The sequence below is a fragment of the Zerene cesonia genome, chromosome 8 (genome assembly GCF_012273895.1).
Source record: "Zerene cesonia ecotype Mississippi chromosome 8, Zerene_cesonia_1.1, whole genome shotgun sequence".
Lineage (NCBI taxonomy): Eukaryota > Metazoa > Arthropoda > Insecta > Lepidoptera > Pieridae > Zerene > Zerene cesonia.
In genome coordinates this window covers 4,801,784-4,816,285 of record NC_052109.1, presented here as the reverse complement: position 1 = coordinate 4,816,285, position 14,502 = coordinate 4,801,784, and the positions used below count along the sequence as shown (strand labels likewise).

The 14,502-nt window shown below is 38.1% G+C and overlaps 1 protein-coding gene across 1 annotated transcript in view; it reads right to left on the bottom strand.

The window, feature by feature from the left end:
- Positions 1–14,502, bottom strand: part of LOC119828471 (Down syndrome cell adhesion molecule-like protein Dscam2) — a 67,140-nt gene that overhangs the window by 11,630 nt on the left and 41,008 nt on the right. The window contains exons 20-33 of the mRNA XM_038350630.1: positions 13,024–13,219; positions 12,654–12,820; positions 12,453–12,535; positions 12,196–12,333; positions 11,650–11,877; positions 10,176–10,305; positions 9,200–9,384; positions 8,608–8,787; positions 8,150–8,338; positions 7,753–7,977; positions 7,093–7,331; positions 6,464–6,578; positions 5,002–5,170; positions 1,653–1,804 (exon numbers count right to left, since the gene is read on the bottom strand). Of these exons, the coding sequence (XP_038206558.1) occupies positions 1,653–1,804; positions 5,002–5,170; positions 6,464–6,578; positions 7,093–7,331; positions 7,753–7,977; positions 8,150–8,338; positions 8,608–8,787; positions 9,200–9,384; positions 10,176–10,305; positions 11,650–11,877; positions 12,196–12,333; positions 12,453–12,535; positions 12,654–12,820; positions 13,024–13,219 (2,396 nt within the window). The remainder of the gene's footprint in view (positions 1–1,652; positions 1,805–5,001; positions 5,171–6,463; positions 6,579–7,092; positions 7,332–7,752; positions 7,978–8,149; positions 8,339–8,607; positions 8,788–9,199; positions 9,385–10,175; positions 10,306–11,649; positions 11,878–12,195; positions 12,334–12,452; positions 12,536–12,653; positions 12,821–13,023; positions 13,220–14,502) is intronic.

The window sequence follows — 14,502 nt, the reverse complement described above, 5'->3', positions numbered from 1 at the left end:
CAGATACGTCGTCGCCTAGGCAAGCGAAGCGATTTTGGAGCTCGAGTTGAAAGCTTTCGGGGTTCTGGATCTGGGTGCAGAACGGTTGTAGAGTCGACTTAATCAAACGAGATCTTTCGAGCTTCACATCTATATTCAATGTGCCTCTCACCATTCGGTGATCACTACCGGTTTTCACCCTATTGATCACAGAAACATCATTGAATATAAATCTCTTTGTTGACATGATGAAGTCAATCTCATTCCTCGTTTTACCGTCGGGGCTTACCCAGGTCCACTTTCTGTGTGGAGATTTCTGGAAAAAGGAATTCATCATGTAGAGTCCTTCCTTCTCCAGAAACTCAGCGAGCCTCTGGCCCCTCGGGTTGCGCTGCCAAATCCAAATTGCCCCACTCTCAACTCATCATCGCCTCTCTTACCTAATTTTGCGTTGAAATCCCCCATAACAACATTGAAATGTGTTTTCGAGGTGTGTATGGCTCTGCTGATGTCCTCATACATTACCTCCACATTTTCATCTGGATGTGCCGAAGTCGGAGCGTAGACCTGAATGACCTTCAAGTAATATCTATCAGATATTTTGAGGATCAGGTACGCTACCCTGTTCGACACACTTTCGATGGCGACGATGTTGTTTATGAGGGGTCTGCGAACGATAAACCCTATTCCACCTTGGGACTGCTGGTCGCCCTCCCGGTAGTAGAATAAATTACCAGATGCCAAGGTCATCGTGTCCTCCCCCTTTCTTCGGACTTCTGATATCCCTATGACATCCCAACGTAATTTACTCAATTCTTCTTCCAGCTCAACGATCTTTTCGTCCGTCCTCAATGTGCGTGCATTGTATGTTACCAGGGCCAGGGGTCGTCGGGAATGGTAGCCGTATCTAATTTGTATGAAATCTATTTGGGGAGAAATAAGCCATACTCGCCACGCTTGGCAGGCGGGTTGGCGAGCGCAGTTGTTGGTGAGGGAGAACATGCATAACGCTGCTGCCCGTTTGCATGAAGGAACCCTTAGTCGCCTTTTACGACACCCACGGGTAGTGATGGGGTGGTGCTATTCTAAACCGGCACCACACGGTAAAATTATATACTTATATTTATACAAAATTATATTCTAATTCTCTTTGTGTATAAACGCACACAAATGTACATATCTGAAGAACAATGTACATATAACAATATACAACCAAACAACAGTTATTTTAATCAAAACATTGTATATAATTATCACACTATCATTGTCAACATACGCTTTGTTATGGTTACTACCATAAAACAACCGGCGTTAATAGCAACGTGACATTGAAACTAAACAATGTACGTGATTCACTGAAAATTGTGTTATAATGTTTGTTAATAAGTACATACATATATTCCAGTATTATGGAAATTAGCTATTACAAAAAATAATAAAATTAAGGCTAATAATTAAGATGAATTTTAAATAGTGTTTAAAGACCAATTATTCCCAAAGTAAATCAATATAAGTCAAGGTTTACAACGTTAAATACGTACGGTAATTGATATCGACTGTATGATGCTAATAATAACAATAACAAGATTATTGCATTATATTATATTACGCACGCCTCTAATTCTATCATTCACTTTATGTGTATTGTGTGCTTATATCTAGTATCCACCAACCTGAAGCCGGCGACAGTTTGTCGTGCTTGTAGTCATGCTGGCAGTTGCGTATGTTCTGCTGCTCGGGACACACAGACTTGTCCGTGCTGGCGACCGAGTGGCTGCATCGTCGCGTCTCTTCGTCCTCTGGCGCCCCGCAGGACCAGAGCGTGCTACATTATATTTCATACGTGTAATAGATATTAAACATATGTAGATTTATATAGTTTTATGGTTTTACTATGTAATTTGGTATTCATTGAGGAAATGCGGTTAAATAAATTGTTAAAAAAAATATTTAATCTAACGCTTAACAAAGCGATTAATATAATAAAAATATACTCGAATATGAAATTATACTAACATAATATAATAATAATTATTTTATATAATTTCATATTCGAGTATAGTTTATTAACAATAGATAAATCAGGAAAGATAGAAAAATGTATTTATAAGTGATAGATAGCAAAACAAACCAACGAAAGAAATTATACAAATAAAAATTAACAAATAAATGAATAATTACGCAACAACGAAATAAGCACAAAAATCAAATCAAATTAAGGATAAAAACGAAAACAATAGAAAAAACAGTAGATATGAGTAGTGTGTCATAGCGACCCTCACACAAAAGAGACAGCTCAGCTTATGCTGCAATATTCAATTACATTGACAACGTTGTTTTTCAGTGCCCCCTTTCAGTCACTACTCTACCAATAGTAATCGACCTATTGATATAAATAGTCATGATAACATTTATTTGTACGTCTAGCCAATAAAGTGTAGTATTCAAAAATATTTTTCCTGGCGCAACTGAAGCCAGACCTAATAAAATACTTTTATTGATGCTAAATAAAAACAGCCGCTCATAAAAATTCGTAACGTTACAGATAACTAAATCCGTTAGCCGGTTTAAGAGAATAAAGGATGAAAAGACATACCCTTGCTTGGGTAAAGGGAACTTGCTTATTGCTTAACGTAAATATGAAAAACTTGAGAAAAGAGAACGATGTTGGTTTTTTAAATATCCAGATCGATGATTGATAACTAACTACAGTACAGAGAAAGGACCTCATCTCTATTGTAAGATTGATTATATTAAATTACAATTTTTCAGTCTCTAAATCAATTCAGCTGCAAAATTTTATCGATTTCAATAAAAGTCCACCTTTCCGTTATAGAAACACTCTGAAATGACTGGACTGACTTCTACCTCACTGCCTATAGTAAATAATTAATTAACCGGACTACTGAAAAATCTTGACGTCGTTACAGTAAGTTAATGGTTTGCTTTGTTCCTTTTAAACTTACATCATAATATATGAATACAATTGGTGTAATAAATACAGTTGTACCAGTACCATGGCATCTAAAGTATACTATCTTACTGAGTAAAGATTTTATCATATTAAGACCAATTCAGTAAAGCAATGATCTACTAAATAGCATTCCTTATGAATAATTTAATATTCTTCATTCACTAGAAATGTCTTAATATAAAAATAATTAAAGTTATTGTTTGGTAACTGGTCTAACAACTGGTATATTCGTGCGATATGTTATATATGCATCAGCAATTTACATGTAATTTATTAATTTACACTGTTTCTTTTACAAAAACAAACATGCCTGCCTGCATCTTAAAAGCAAGGATTCATTAAAACTTGAAAGAATGACGCACTAGAAAAATAAATGAGATCCGTAGCATAGAAAAGCTGGTATCTAAAAAGTAGGACAAGCTCGAATGATATAACTGACGAAGCATACGAATGTTCCATATACTCGTATCTCTAAGTTTCTTACCGGCCAACATCCGCGCTATGATTTACTGTCCAGTGTTAGAACATATTTCATTGTGACAGCCGACATTGGTACCCTAATACTTCATCTTTGTCTTGACGTATTTTTTATTGTAAAAGTAGGCTTATTTTATAAGTCAAAATAATACATTTATTTCATTTCCTGTGCCACTAAATATTAAAATGTAGTTAGTTAAAATAGTATATGTGTGAGATTGTATAGATAGGGGTTAAGAGTAGCCTAGAGCCACTAAAGAAAAAAAGGGCGAGATATATTTCGTATTTACCGAATATTAAACTATAGCGGTTGCACGCTAATCGCTGACGATAGGTCTCGATTGTAACTCCTATTATTACTAAATCACATCTTGTAATATTTAAGGGATAAATTGCAATTTCTCTCACACTCCTAAAATACTAAAACATACACAAACACATAAACACACGAGACCAGTCTAATTGTCAAAAACAACTGACCAATAAAATTGTACAAAACAAGCTTACAACGTCGGAACTAAGTGAAGTGCCGGAAAAATAAACGGTGGATTGTTACTTACAAGCTCGTAAGAAAACGAACATAAACTAAAGAAATTACGGCACCTTCACCCAACTAGGTAAACGGTGAAACTTTCAGCCATTTGTCATTCTACATTGTTGTTTTCAAGGTACTTAGCAAGCGTCCTGTTTCTAATGAAACACAATATAAGATATCGCTATATCATTAGTTGTCCATCGCATATAAATTATGTTCAAAACCTAAAGGTCTTATTCATTATGTTAAAGAGTTAAGTAATATTAAAGACCTTTTACTTCTAAACTTTATTAATTTGATGTTTAAAGAGACAATTAAATAAATGAAACGTTTCTTCCTATTTTTAATTGTAACATTTTGAGCTGAGATCTCTTTTTTGCTGTGATTCAATAAAATAGTATTTCCAGCGCGCTTGAAATGTATTTTTATTATTTGTACAGTTATTTTTAAAAGTCTTAGCGAGTCGACGTTTTGTATTAAATATTTTAGCGATGACAGTCAGAGCCATAAGCTCTCTAATGTAAGTGACATCACTCCAAAAATTATTTTTAGATTGACATTGCTGCTGTTTAGATAGAATATAATTACCGTTATTTAAAGATCTCTTAATATAAGTGTCTGAATAATTACAAGGAATAATAAAAATTATGTTAGGCTACGGTCTATAAAATAATTTTTTTTAATTTTCTTTAAATATTCCTCTAATGATCTGACCATGCTGGTCACATTTTACATATAAGTCAATCAGAATCATCATTATTATAATCCTATTGTTATTATCGTTTTTGTATATCGCCGTTTCGTTATAAGCATTAGTAGCAGTTCGGACAGACAAAATCCTTTTTTAAATAATCTAAAGTTAGTTTAATAGTTAATAGCGGTTCGCTTTTACTTTGTGGCCATGGTACATGTATATAACATAGTCTTTAACATTTAAACAATGGTGAAAGAATTTTTAAATCGGACAATAGTTCCCGAGATTAGCGTACTCAAACGAACAGATTATAGCTTTTCATGATTAGAATAGAAGAGTTACCTCCGCTTCGCCATAAGCACCAGCAGCAGCGCGGTGACGGCGAGCGCGGCGAGCGCGGCGAAGGCGAGCGACACCGCGCCCAGCACGCGCTCCGAGCTGTCGGGCGCGCCCGCCGCGCCGCCCGCCGCCGCGCCCTCCGCGCCGAATGACGCCGGCCGCCGGAGGCGATCTGCGACGGACCGTGTATTTCATACTACTCATAAATGCAAGTCTGCCTGGGACACTCACTTGCAAACCTTCTTACTAATATTATAAAGTATGTCTGTCTATTACCCGGGTCACTCACATGCGTGCAAACATTCGTAAAATCAATACACATTATGTTATCTGTGGTACAAATACGAAGATTGCGTTCATGTAGTGGGTTTGAGTATACACAAGTATATGAGTTTTTTAATGCCATACGAGGGCAACTGAACTGGTGGTTCGCCTGATGGTAAGCGATCACCACCGTCCATAAACTACTACTAGAGGTACTACATCTGTGTATGCGATGCCCATTTTTAAGGACGAGTAGATAAGGAATGAATTGACAACTTGGAAGAAGTATGGGCTTACGGCTCTCTCGGTTAAATAACACATTTGGTTATTTATCCACTGTCGGATGGCTCCTATTTCAACTTAATTAGACTTCTTTTAGAAGCGCTTTTGATTCTTCTAAATACACTATAATATTTACCCCAGATTCGAAAATTCTACAGAAAAAGGCTAGCAAAAATCTTTGTACCTAGTTGCTCTGTAGTTCAATTCATATTTATTAACCCTTAAATGTTTGTAAAAGGAGTGAAAGCTTTTGTCTTGTCTGCGTGTGAAGCTTCGAGCGGCAGCTAGTGGTGATGACCCAGTACCCATTATATACTATAATGATCAATGCCACCCTTAGCCCATTCTACTATAATATTTAAGAGATTAGTTTTCTCTGTTTATTTGTCTGTCATGTAAACGTTGTATGTTTATATTATCTTCACGTAAAACAATTTATAATCTGTTTTTCGCTTCACCTTTAGGTACATAACATAAATTTTATTAAAGTACTTTAGTCGTACAAAATTCAGGAACAAACGTTTTGAATATAGAAAATTCTATTATAAGATACAATGCAATTTTACCGACATATTTTATGAGAGTCTGAAAACTCACAACTTCAAACATTTTCAAGCATCTTGCGATCTAATAAAAGTTTCTTACCTGTCTGAATTCCTCAAAATAATAACGCGATTTATTTGCCCATCTGCTCGCAAAGGTTCTTTTCTCAGAAACTGCTCTCGTAAGATTGAAGTATACATTCGCCCTGAGTTGAGCGACGAAAACGACATTTTGTGACGCGTATCGTGATACAGTTATTCAGGTTTGGAAAACTAATAAAATATATAAAATGGCGTACAGTATTTTATACGAAATGTTTTCTTCGAAAACAATAATTTGTAGACAATATAAAGGATCGAGTATGTTTGAGCCTCACCTCCGGAATGTGTACTAGTGGCTGCGTATATAATGGCCTGGTGTCGCGTGGAATCCGTCGCCGTCCACAAGCGGAGAGCGAACCACGTCCCAGCGGGTAGATCTCCGACTACCACCTGAACAATATAGTTATTTTAAGATACAGCGCTTATCAGTAATTTTTTGACGTACAATAAACGTTGTATCTTGTACATCAATGCGAGAAGCTCTTTTTTGTGCTTCGTACCCAAAAGTGAAAACGGGACCCTATTACTAAGGCTTGACTGTCAGTCTGTATGTTCGTCTGTCTGTTATCATTCATCATCTCAAGAACCGTGATAGTAAGAAAGCTGAAACGTTCAGAGATGATGCATAAAATATGTTGCCGCTGTAAAAACAAATAATAAATAAATTAAGGGTTAACAAGTTCCTTACCCTTCCCAGTTCTTTCTTTTATTTCTCTCGTCAATCCTTTCTTTTTCCCTTTCCAATTTAAAGTCAGCAATCCATTTGTAGAGGTGTAAGGTCTGTAATGGACCTTACGCCTCTCCAAATGTTCATGGGCGGTGGTAGCGCTTACCATAAGGCTTATTGCCGAAGATGACATAAGAAAGTACGGTTGTCGATTGGATCCGCTGAGTACACAGTCACCTCGCGATGGTGGTGCAGCGCGGTGAGGTCGGCGTCACGCCAGGCGGCGGGTGCGGCGGGTGCGGCGGGCGGCGGCGCGGCGGGCCCGGCGCGGCGCCACTGCAGGCGCACGAGCCGCGCGCCGCAGCGCACCGCGCGCCGTGCGTCCAGCGCCAGCGAGCTGCTGTTGCTCCACACCGCCGCCTCCGCTGTTTCCTCTATGCTCTCGTCCATCTTCCCTCCGCCCTCCCATACTAACACTGTGCGTGTATGAATGTGACGAATACTTGATAATGTAAAAAGTATGATGAAATCGTATACATAACATAATATACTAGATCAATGAGTGTTAAAAAAATGTGTGAATAAATTTACGTTTAAAAATAATCTTTTAAAATAGTGGGTCGTCTTCTCGTATATTTTAATGTTATCTAATAACGATGTTACCCTGTTGTGGTGGTGTTTTGTTCCAATTACACATTAGATCGATAAATTTACAAATATAACACATGTATTAAATTCGAAATCAAAATGTAATGTGTAGCCTAGTATTGAGTACTATTTTAAATAATAATAAAAAATGAGTTTATTAATATGTATAATCGCTAAAATATTAAATTATTTATTCCTACCAGGATGTTTTATGTTAGTTAAGATTTTTTGTATTAATGTTCCATATACCTGGTGGCTTCGTCCTGACCAAGAGCGGAACAGAAGGCGGTGAAGTTCCCGCCCGAGAATGCGCAACAGCCCGCACTGAATACTTGGCACCACACGCAAGAGCCCTTAACACTACGCTAGTTGCCTCCCCGCCAGTCTCGATTCTGTGCTCTTCGGTGTCTATGCGGGAAGTTTGCTCAGCATCACTATCATCTTCTCGGACACGCACCCACCAGATGGTGAAACCTTTTTTTGTACCGAAATGCATAATTGTTTTAAGTAAAATTTATAATGAAGCTAGAGTTTTAGAATAGAACGCAACAGGCTATAGGCATAATTACTAATGTAAAAAAAGAGGTGATGTTATTGACTGCGGGAATGGTAAAATTCACAAGTTAGCAATATCTATTCTACTTACCATGAGGCGGAGCAGTGGCATGATGTGAAGTCCTCCAGGATACTTTAGCCTCTCTATGATCAGCATGATCAAGAGTCAAGGTGGGGGCTGCTGGTGGAACGGCGCATTCCACGCGATATGTGACTTCCTCTGAACCATATGTATTGCGAGCAGAGCATGTGTAGTTGCCGCTCGTGGATGCGTCCACATCTAATAAATATACATTTTTAATATTTTGATATTTTTGTACGATAATACTTATTGACGAGGTTTATTTTTTGTTTGGTTTATTTTTTCAAATATTTTCCTGGAATATCTGTGAATTTTCCTGTAGCAGAGAGACTACTATTTTTAAATAAGCATTTCGATGGTGAATCTTTATAGTAATTATGGAACAATTTGGATTTTTTCGAAATTATATATATCGTTCAGATATATATAATTTCTCATCGTATACAAGACACACGCACGACAAGTACCATGTATAACAAGATGTCCGAGCGGCGTGAGGTGCGCGCGCGGGTCGTGCGTGAGCGGGCGGTCGGCGCGCAGCCAGCGCGCGCGCGGCGCCGGCTCGCCGCGCCACGCGCACGCCAGCCGCACCGCGCGCCCGCACTGCACGCGTGCCCACACGCCGAACGACAGCACGCGGACCGCCGCTGTGACGAATATATAACGAAACCGCGGACAAAAGCAAATGTTATTCTGGTAAAGCACTGCCTTTGCTATCAGAGTCCGTTCGTTATCAGTGATTAATTGTTGTACATTTCTAACTTCAGACATATTTACTAGAGTATGTCATTTATATAAATCTCATTTAAAAATCAAGTTACACAAAAATTTTATACCATATGGGCACCTATGTAATATGAATTAAAAGTTGCAACATATCAAACGTAGTTAGCGCGTTACCATGATGTAAGAATGGGTGTAGTTAATTTCCTCATTTCATAATAATACATTGTCGCATCTTCTCAAACTGTTCTCAAGCTATTCAATCAAGATCCGTACATATGAATGTCATAGCTAGCACAAAAGAACACATTAAATACCCCCTACACCATAACCTACTTCTAGACGTTGTAGTCGCTGGTTGTGGCGCAGAGGGTTCTCCCTCCCCCGCCGCGGAGTGCGCCGCGACCCACGCTTCATATGTGGCTCCTTCTGATAGAGAGCGCAGTTCTGTGTAACCCCCGAGACCCACAATCACTTCAGCGTCTTCAGCTTGCACGGTTGTTGTTTGTGGTGGTCGATCTCTAAAACCACTACGTGTGTAAAGAAGGTGATGAAATTCAAAGAAGATTTATGGTTAAATATTGGATTGTCGGACACGGACAGCAAGCGATAAAACAAGAATATGATGTATTAAAATATATCTACAAACATAAGAATTTTATACGCAAAGACCTTCCTAAACAAAGTAGGTTCTCTAAACCACTTACATTCGATAAACATTTGGGTTCGATATGCATTTTATACAAGACTGAAAGAATCCAGCCTTTCAAATAGACCATTGAATCCTCTTGAAGCTAAAAGCATGTGAAGGACCGCGCTACAGTATTACTAGTAGAAGTACTTTCGTATAAATTTATAGCCAGAATAAAATATCTGTATACAATTGTACAAACATGTCATTTAAATTATCGTTGTATTTTACTGATTCAGACGATGTGATCAAATGGGAACATAAAACAGATTCTTTATGATACGACTGATCGAATTCCGTTTTTTAACAATAAAATTACAATAATTCATGAATATAACCGTTAATAAGTTAAAAAAGCATCGAAATATATACCAGAATATTTTGTCAATTGAAAATTAAAATTGGATATATACCTAGAAACCAATTAATTTTTTTTTTGTGGTACTCAATAAATGGGCTATCTAACACTGAAATAATTTTTCAAATCGAACCAGTAGTTCCTGAGATTAGTGCGTTCAAATAAACAAACTTGTCAGCTTTATAATAATAGTATAGATATATTTTTCTGAATCGGAAATCTATAAAAAATTAATGAAACTACAGTAATATGACGAAACTAACCTTCCTAATTCTCGATAGAATACTGTATAATAAAGGATGGGCCCATTGGGTCGGCTTGGTGGTAGCCAACTAACAGCGAGCGATGTAATAGAAGTCGCTGCCACCTTCACAGCCGCTGGTGGTCCTGGAACTGTTTCTTTGGTTAAAAAGAAACTCACATGAGAGTTCCTAGCTGATTATATTATCATATATTACGACAAAGATAACATTTTTTTTATTACTTTATTATTGCTTGCTATATTCTCGATTCACAATTTAATTTGCTGACAGATTATAAGTTCCTTAAATAAATTCATGGAATAGATACTAAGACAGTATGATCCTGGTAATAAACCTATTTTAAAAGATTATACAATGTTTTCAGACAGTTATTTTGAGTAAGTGATGGCCTTAGTTGGCTGCTATTAAATACCAGATTTCCTATTTGAGTGTAAAGTTTTCATAAAAAATTAAATATGAAAGAAGAATACATACAACGAACACTACTATATATATGAATTGTTGATGCATTGAACTCCCCACATATTCTAGATTAAGGTAACCCACAAAATGGCCACTAAATTGAGTGAGCGGTCACATGCTTAATTTACGTTCTGTAAACATGGTATGGTAACCGATAGCGATAGGATTCAAGTTAATTTACATTTTAAAGCTGAATTCTTGATGAACGATGAATGATGCCGTTACTCAATCACGCTCGTGAAGTAAATTGGATGAAATTTAATGAATACATTATATTATTCATAGCTCTCATATTGTTATAATAAAGGGTGTAATGCATTTAACAATACATATCCATTCTAAAATAGAACGGGAATTGGAAAGCAGTTAATAAAACAAAGGAATATTTAGCAATAATATTGTTCTTGTTTCTATATAAGGCTTTTCAGTGTAATTAACAAAAAAATAACGTTATTAATTCAGGACCTTTCTCTACGAGTATGTTATAAACGTAAAAGTAATGTTTGTAATCTTTGTAAAAAAAAATTAAGACAATTTCCTTTTTGGTGTATCATACGATCATCTTGCTGAGTTTTGATGTTGGATCAGAAGGATTTGATTATATTTCACCTTGCTGCTTGGTTCAATGTATACACAGTAAAACAGTTGAGTGTTAAAATGTACGTTAGAACAAAAATGTTTATGTGTTAGACAAGAGTGTAATAGAAACATAAAAGAGGATATAACAAATATCTTCTTGCGTTGTGGAATGTATAAGTAAACTGGTGACTACCGCCTTGTTGCGGAGTGCAGTGTATTGGCATAATAAATGCGTTCTTAGCATATAGGAATGCCCAGTGGGCTGAATAAGTAGGACGTATTGGATCGTAAGGATTATTGAAAGGATTATAGCTCCGAATTAGACAGGGAGTAGATTAATTGGTCGAAAGTGAAGGACTTGAATGCACTACTTGCGCCCATATTTGGAAAAATAAAATCTTATCCAAAGCGTGAGTGAGTAGTGAATACTTACCATCTTGCTGCGTAGTGCAGTGTATAGGCAGCGCGGGCACCCCGTCCCCCGCGGCGGTGTACGCGAGCGCCTGCACGGTGTAGTTCATGTGCGGGCGCAGCGCCAGCAGCAGCGTCTCCACGCCCGCCACGCGCTTCACCTCGGCCGGCGCGAGCGCGCCCCCCGCGCCCGCACCCGCACCCCCGCCCCCGCCCCCGCCACGCACCTCCCACTCCAGCCAGTCTGCCGCTGCCGACAGACAACTGCCGTCCTTGAGCTACGCACCGGTGTGCAGATACTATTTCATGTGCTAGCTTAAGCGCGCGGCCTTGTACAGTGTATACGTAAAAAAGTTGCACAGTACAGAAAGGTAAAAGACACACTTTTAATTCAAGCTATACCTAATCAGTTTTTTTGACACGGTCCATAGAGTTCTGATCTGCTCTTTTTCCGTGAAACATTAAATCATCACATATATGAAATTTTAATCACATTACAATAGAATAAAGAAAACGTACGGCAAAAAATTGACAATAATTTGTAAATTTCAAAATAACGTTTACTCACTGTGCTCAGGGCGATACAACAGCTTGTATCCCAGCAAAGCGCCATGATGCGCATGCGCAGGTGGCGGGGACCATTCCACTTTGATACTTTGAGGTGACACGGCTCTACACCGAACCGCACGGGGACCTTCTGATGGTACTAAATAGGAAATAACATATAAAGACAAACGTTAAGAAAATAATATAAGATCTTTAACCTAAATACGGATGAAAAATGTTAACATATTTATGAGCAACGATTATATAAAAATATCTTACCACTCTCTTTAGTCAATGTATTAACAGGAGCGGTAGCTGGACCAGCACCTGCACTGTTGAATGCCCTGACGCTTACTGAATACCTGTAAAACAATCTCATGTTATAATTTATTTCTACGCTAAAAAAGGATTTTAATGAAGACATTTTTTATCGAATTTAAAATAAACTGAATATTTAAAGGATAATACATACAATCTCACCTCGTGTAATGTTCCAAGCCTTCAATAACGTACTTAGTCACTTGTCCCCTCACAGTAGAGAACTCCATTCCCACATTGACCCCACTAGCCAAGGATCCATCAGCTGAAGCCCACCACCACACCGTGTACCCTAGTAGTTCCCCATTCCAGGAAGATTTTGGTGGCGCCTATCATAAGATATTCATTAGTGCAAGTCGTGTTAAAAAACAACTTTTTTTGTGCTTGTTTGTTGTTTTACTAACAAAAACAAAATATCTCGCATTTGAAACGTTTCATTTATTTTAATATTCAATTATTAACATATATTATTGAGAAATTATAAAAATATGCAATTTAATTGGTTAGCATTTTAGCTCATAATTATTCTTACCTGCCAAGCAAGTTCAATAGTAGAAGGGCGTGGAGCAGAAGCCCTCAAGCTTATAGGTGGCCTCGAAGGAGGCTCGTGAAGCGTCAGAGCGAGTATAGCGCGAGTGTGCGCGGACGCAAACTGCGCGGTCATAGTCCTCGCGCGGACCAAATACGCCGTAGCTGGCTCCAAACCCGATATCGTAGCCGATTCAGCGCTACGAAACATGAATTTTTATACCTATTTACCTCATCGGCCAGTTAGCACCATTTCATAAATATACGATATTTATGAAATGGTGCTATAAATAAATAATAACGGTGATTCCTACACTTTTATTACACTTTTATTCGTATAGATTTTATTCATTCATTACATTACGCGTCTCGTATACATTGCTTTGTACTCACATAATCTGTTATAATTCATAATTCATTATTTGCACAAATATGTTATACGAGGTGTTACAAGCTACAAAAGTTCGCAACAAGTATGTATTGTTCGGTGTTCCATATTTTAGCATGATTAAAAATCTAACTAGCTGGTGCGCGGTGCGCGGGCTGCAAGCAGCCCGCGTGGATTTTTGCGTGGACCAGTATTATCAAGACTTAATAGATGGTGCGCGGTGCGCGGGCAGCAAGCAGCCCGCGGGGCTTTTTATGTGGACCAGTCTTATCAAGGCTTAATAGATGGTGCGCGGTGTGCGGGCTGCAAGCAGCCCGCATGGCTTTCTTCGTAGACCAGCTTTACCAAGACTCATTAAATGGTTCGCGGTGCGCGGGCTGCAAGCAGCCCGCGTGACTTTTTGCGTGGACCAGTCTTATCAAGACTTAATACATGTTGCTCGGTGTGCGGGCTGCAAGCAGCCCGCATGGCTTTTTTCGTAGACCAGCTTTACCAAGACTCAATAAATGGTGCGCGGTGCGCGGGCTGCAAGCAGCCCGCGTGGGTTTTTGTATAGATTAGATTTATCAATAGGGAAGCTGATGCTCGGCGTGCGAAATGCGCTTACGCTGTGTGCGTAGATAAAGAAAATAAGATTACATTGTCGGATCGTTAAAATTACGTAATAGATTCTGTTTTCTGTTCTGTTAGGGTTTTTTTTTGACACAGAGCGATTCAATGGGAAGTTTTACATGTAAGATATATTATTTTGTATTATTGCACCCGTTTGAAACCGGTTCGCGTCGCTTAAGATTGTAAGCACAACCCGATGATATTTTATTATAGTCTATTTTCTGTGCTACAAACGTAAAGTACAACATTCATAACACTATTAGAATATGAACAATTAAATATAATCAAATAAAAAATATCCTTTACAATAAAGCTCCATCTATCGAGTGTCGTTAAGTACTACCCGATTAAGTACTGTAGCGTGCAGCGGATGCGCCATTCCAAGTTTACCATTAGTGTTGCCTGAATGTAAATATAAACTGCAAGTAAAGGAAAGAATTTATTTACGTTGTTACTTGTAAAAAGCACAAGGAAAATAATAAT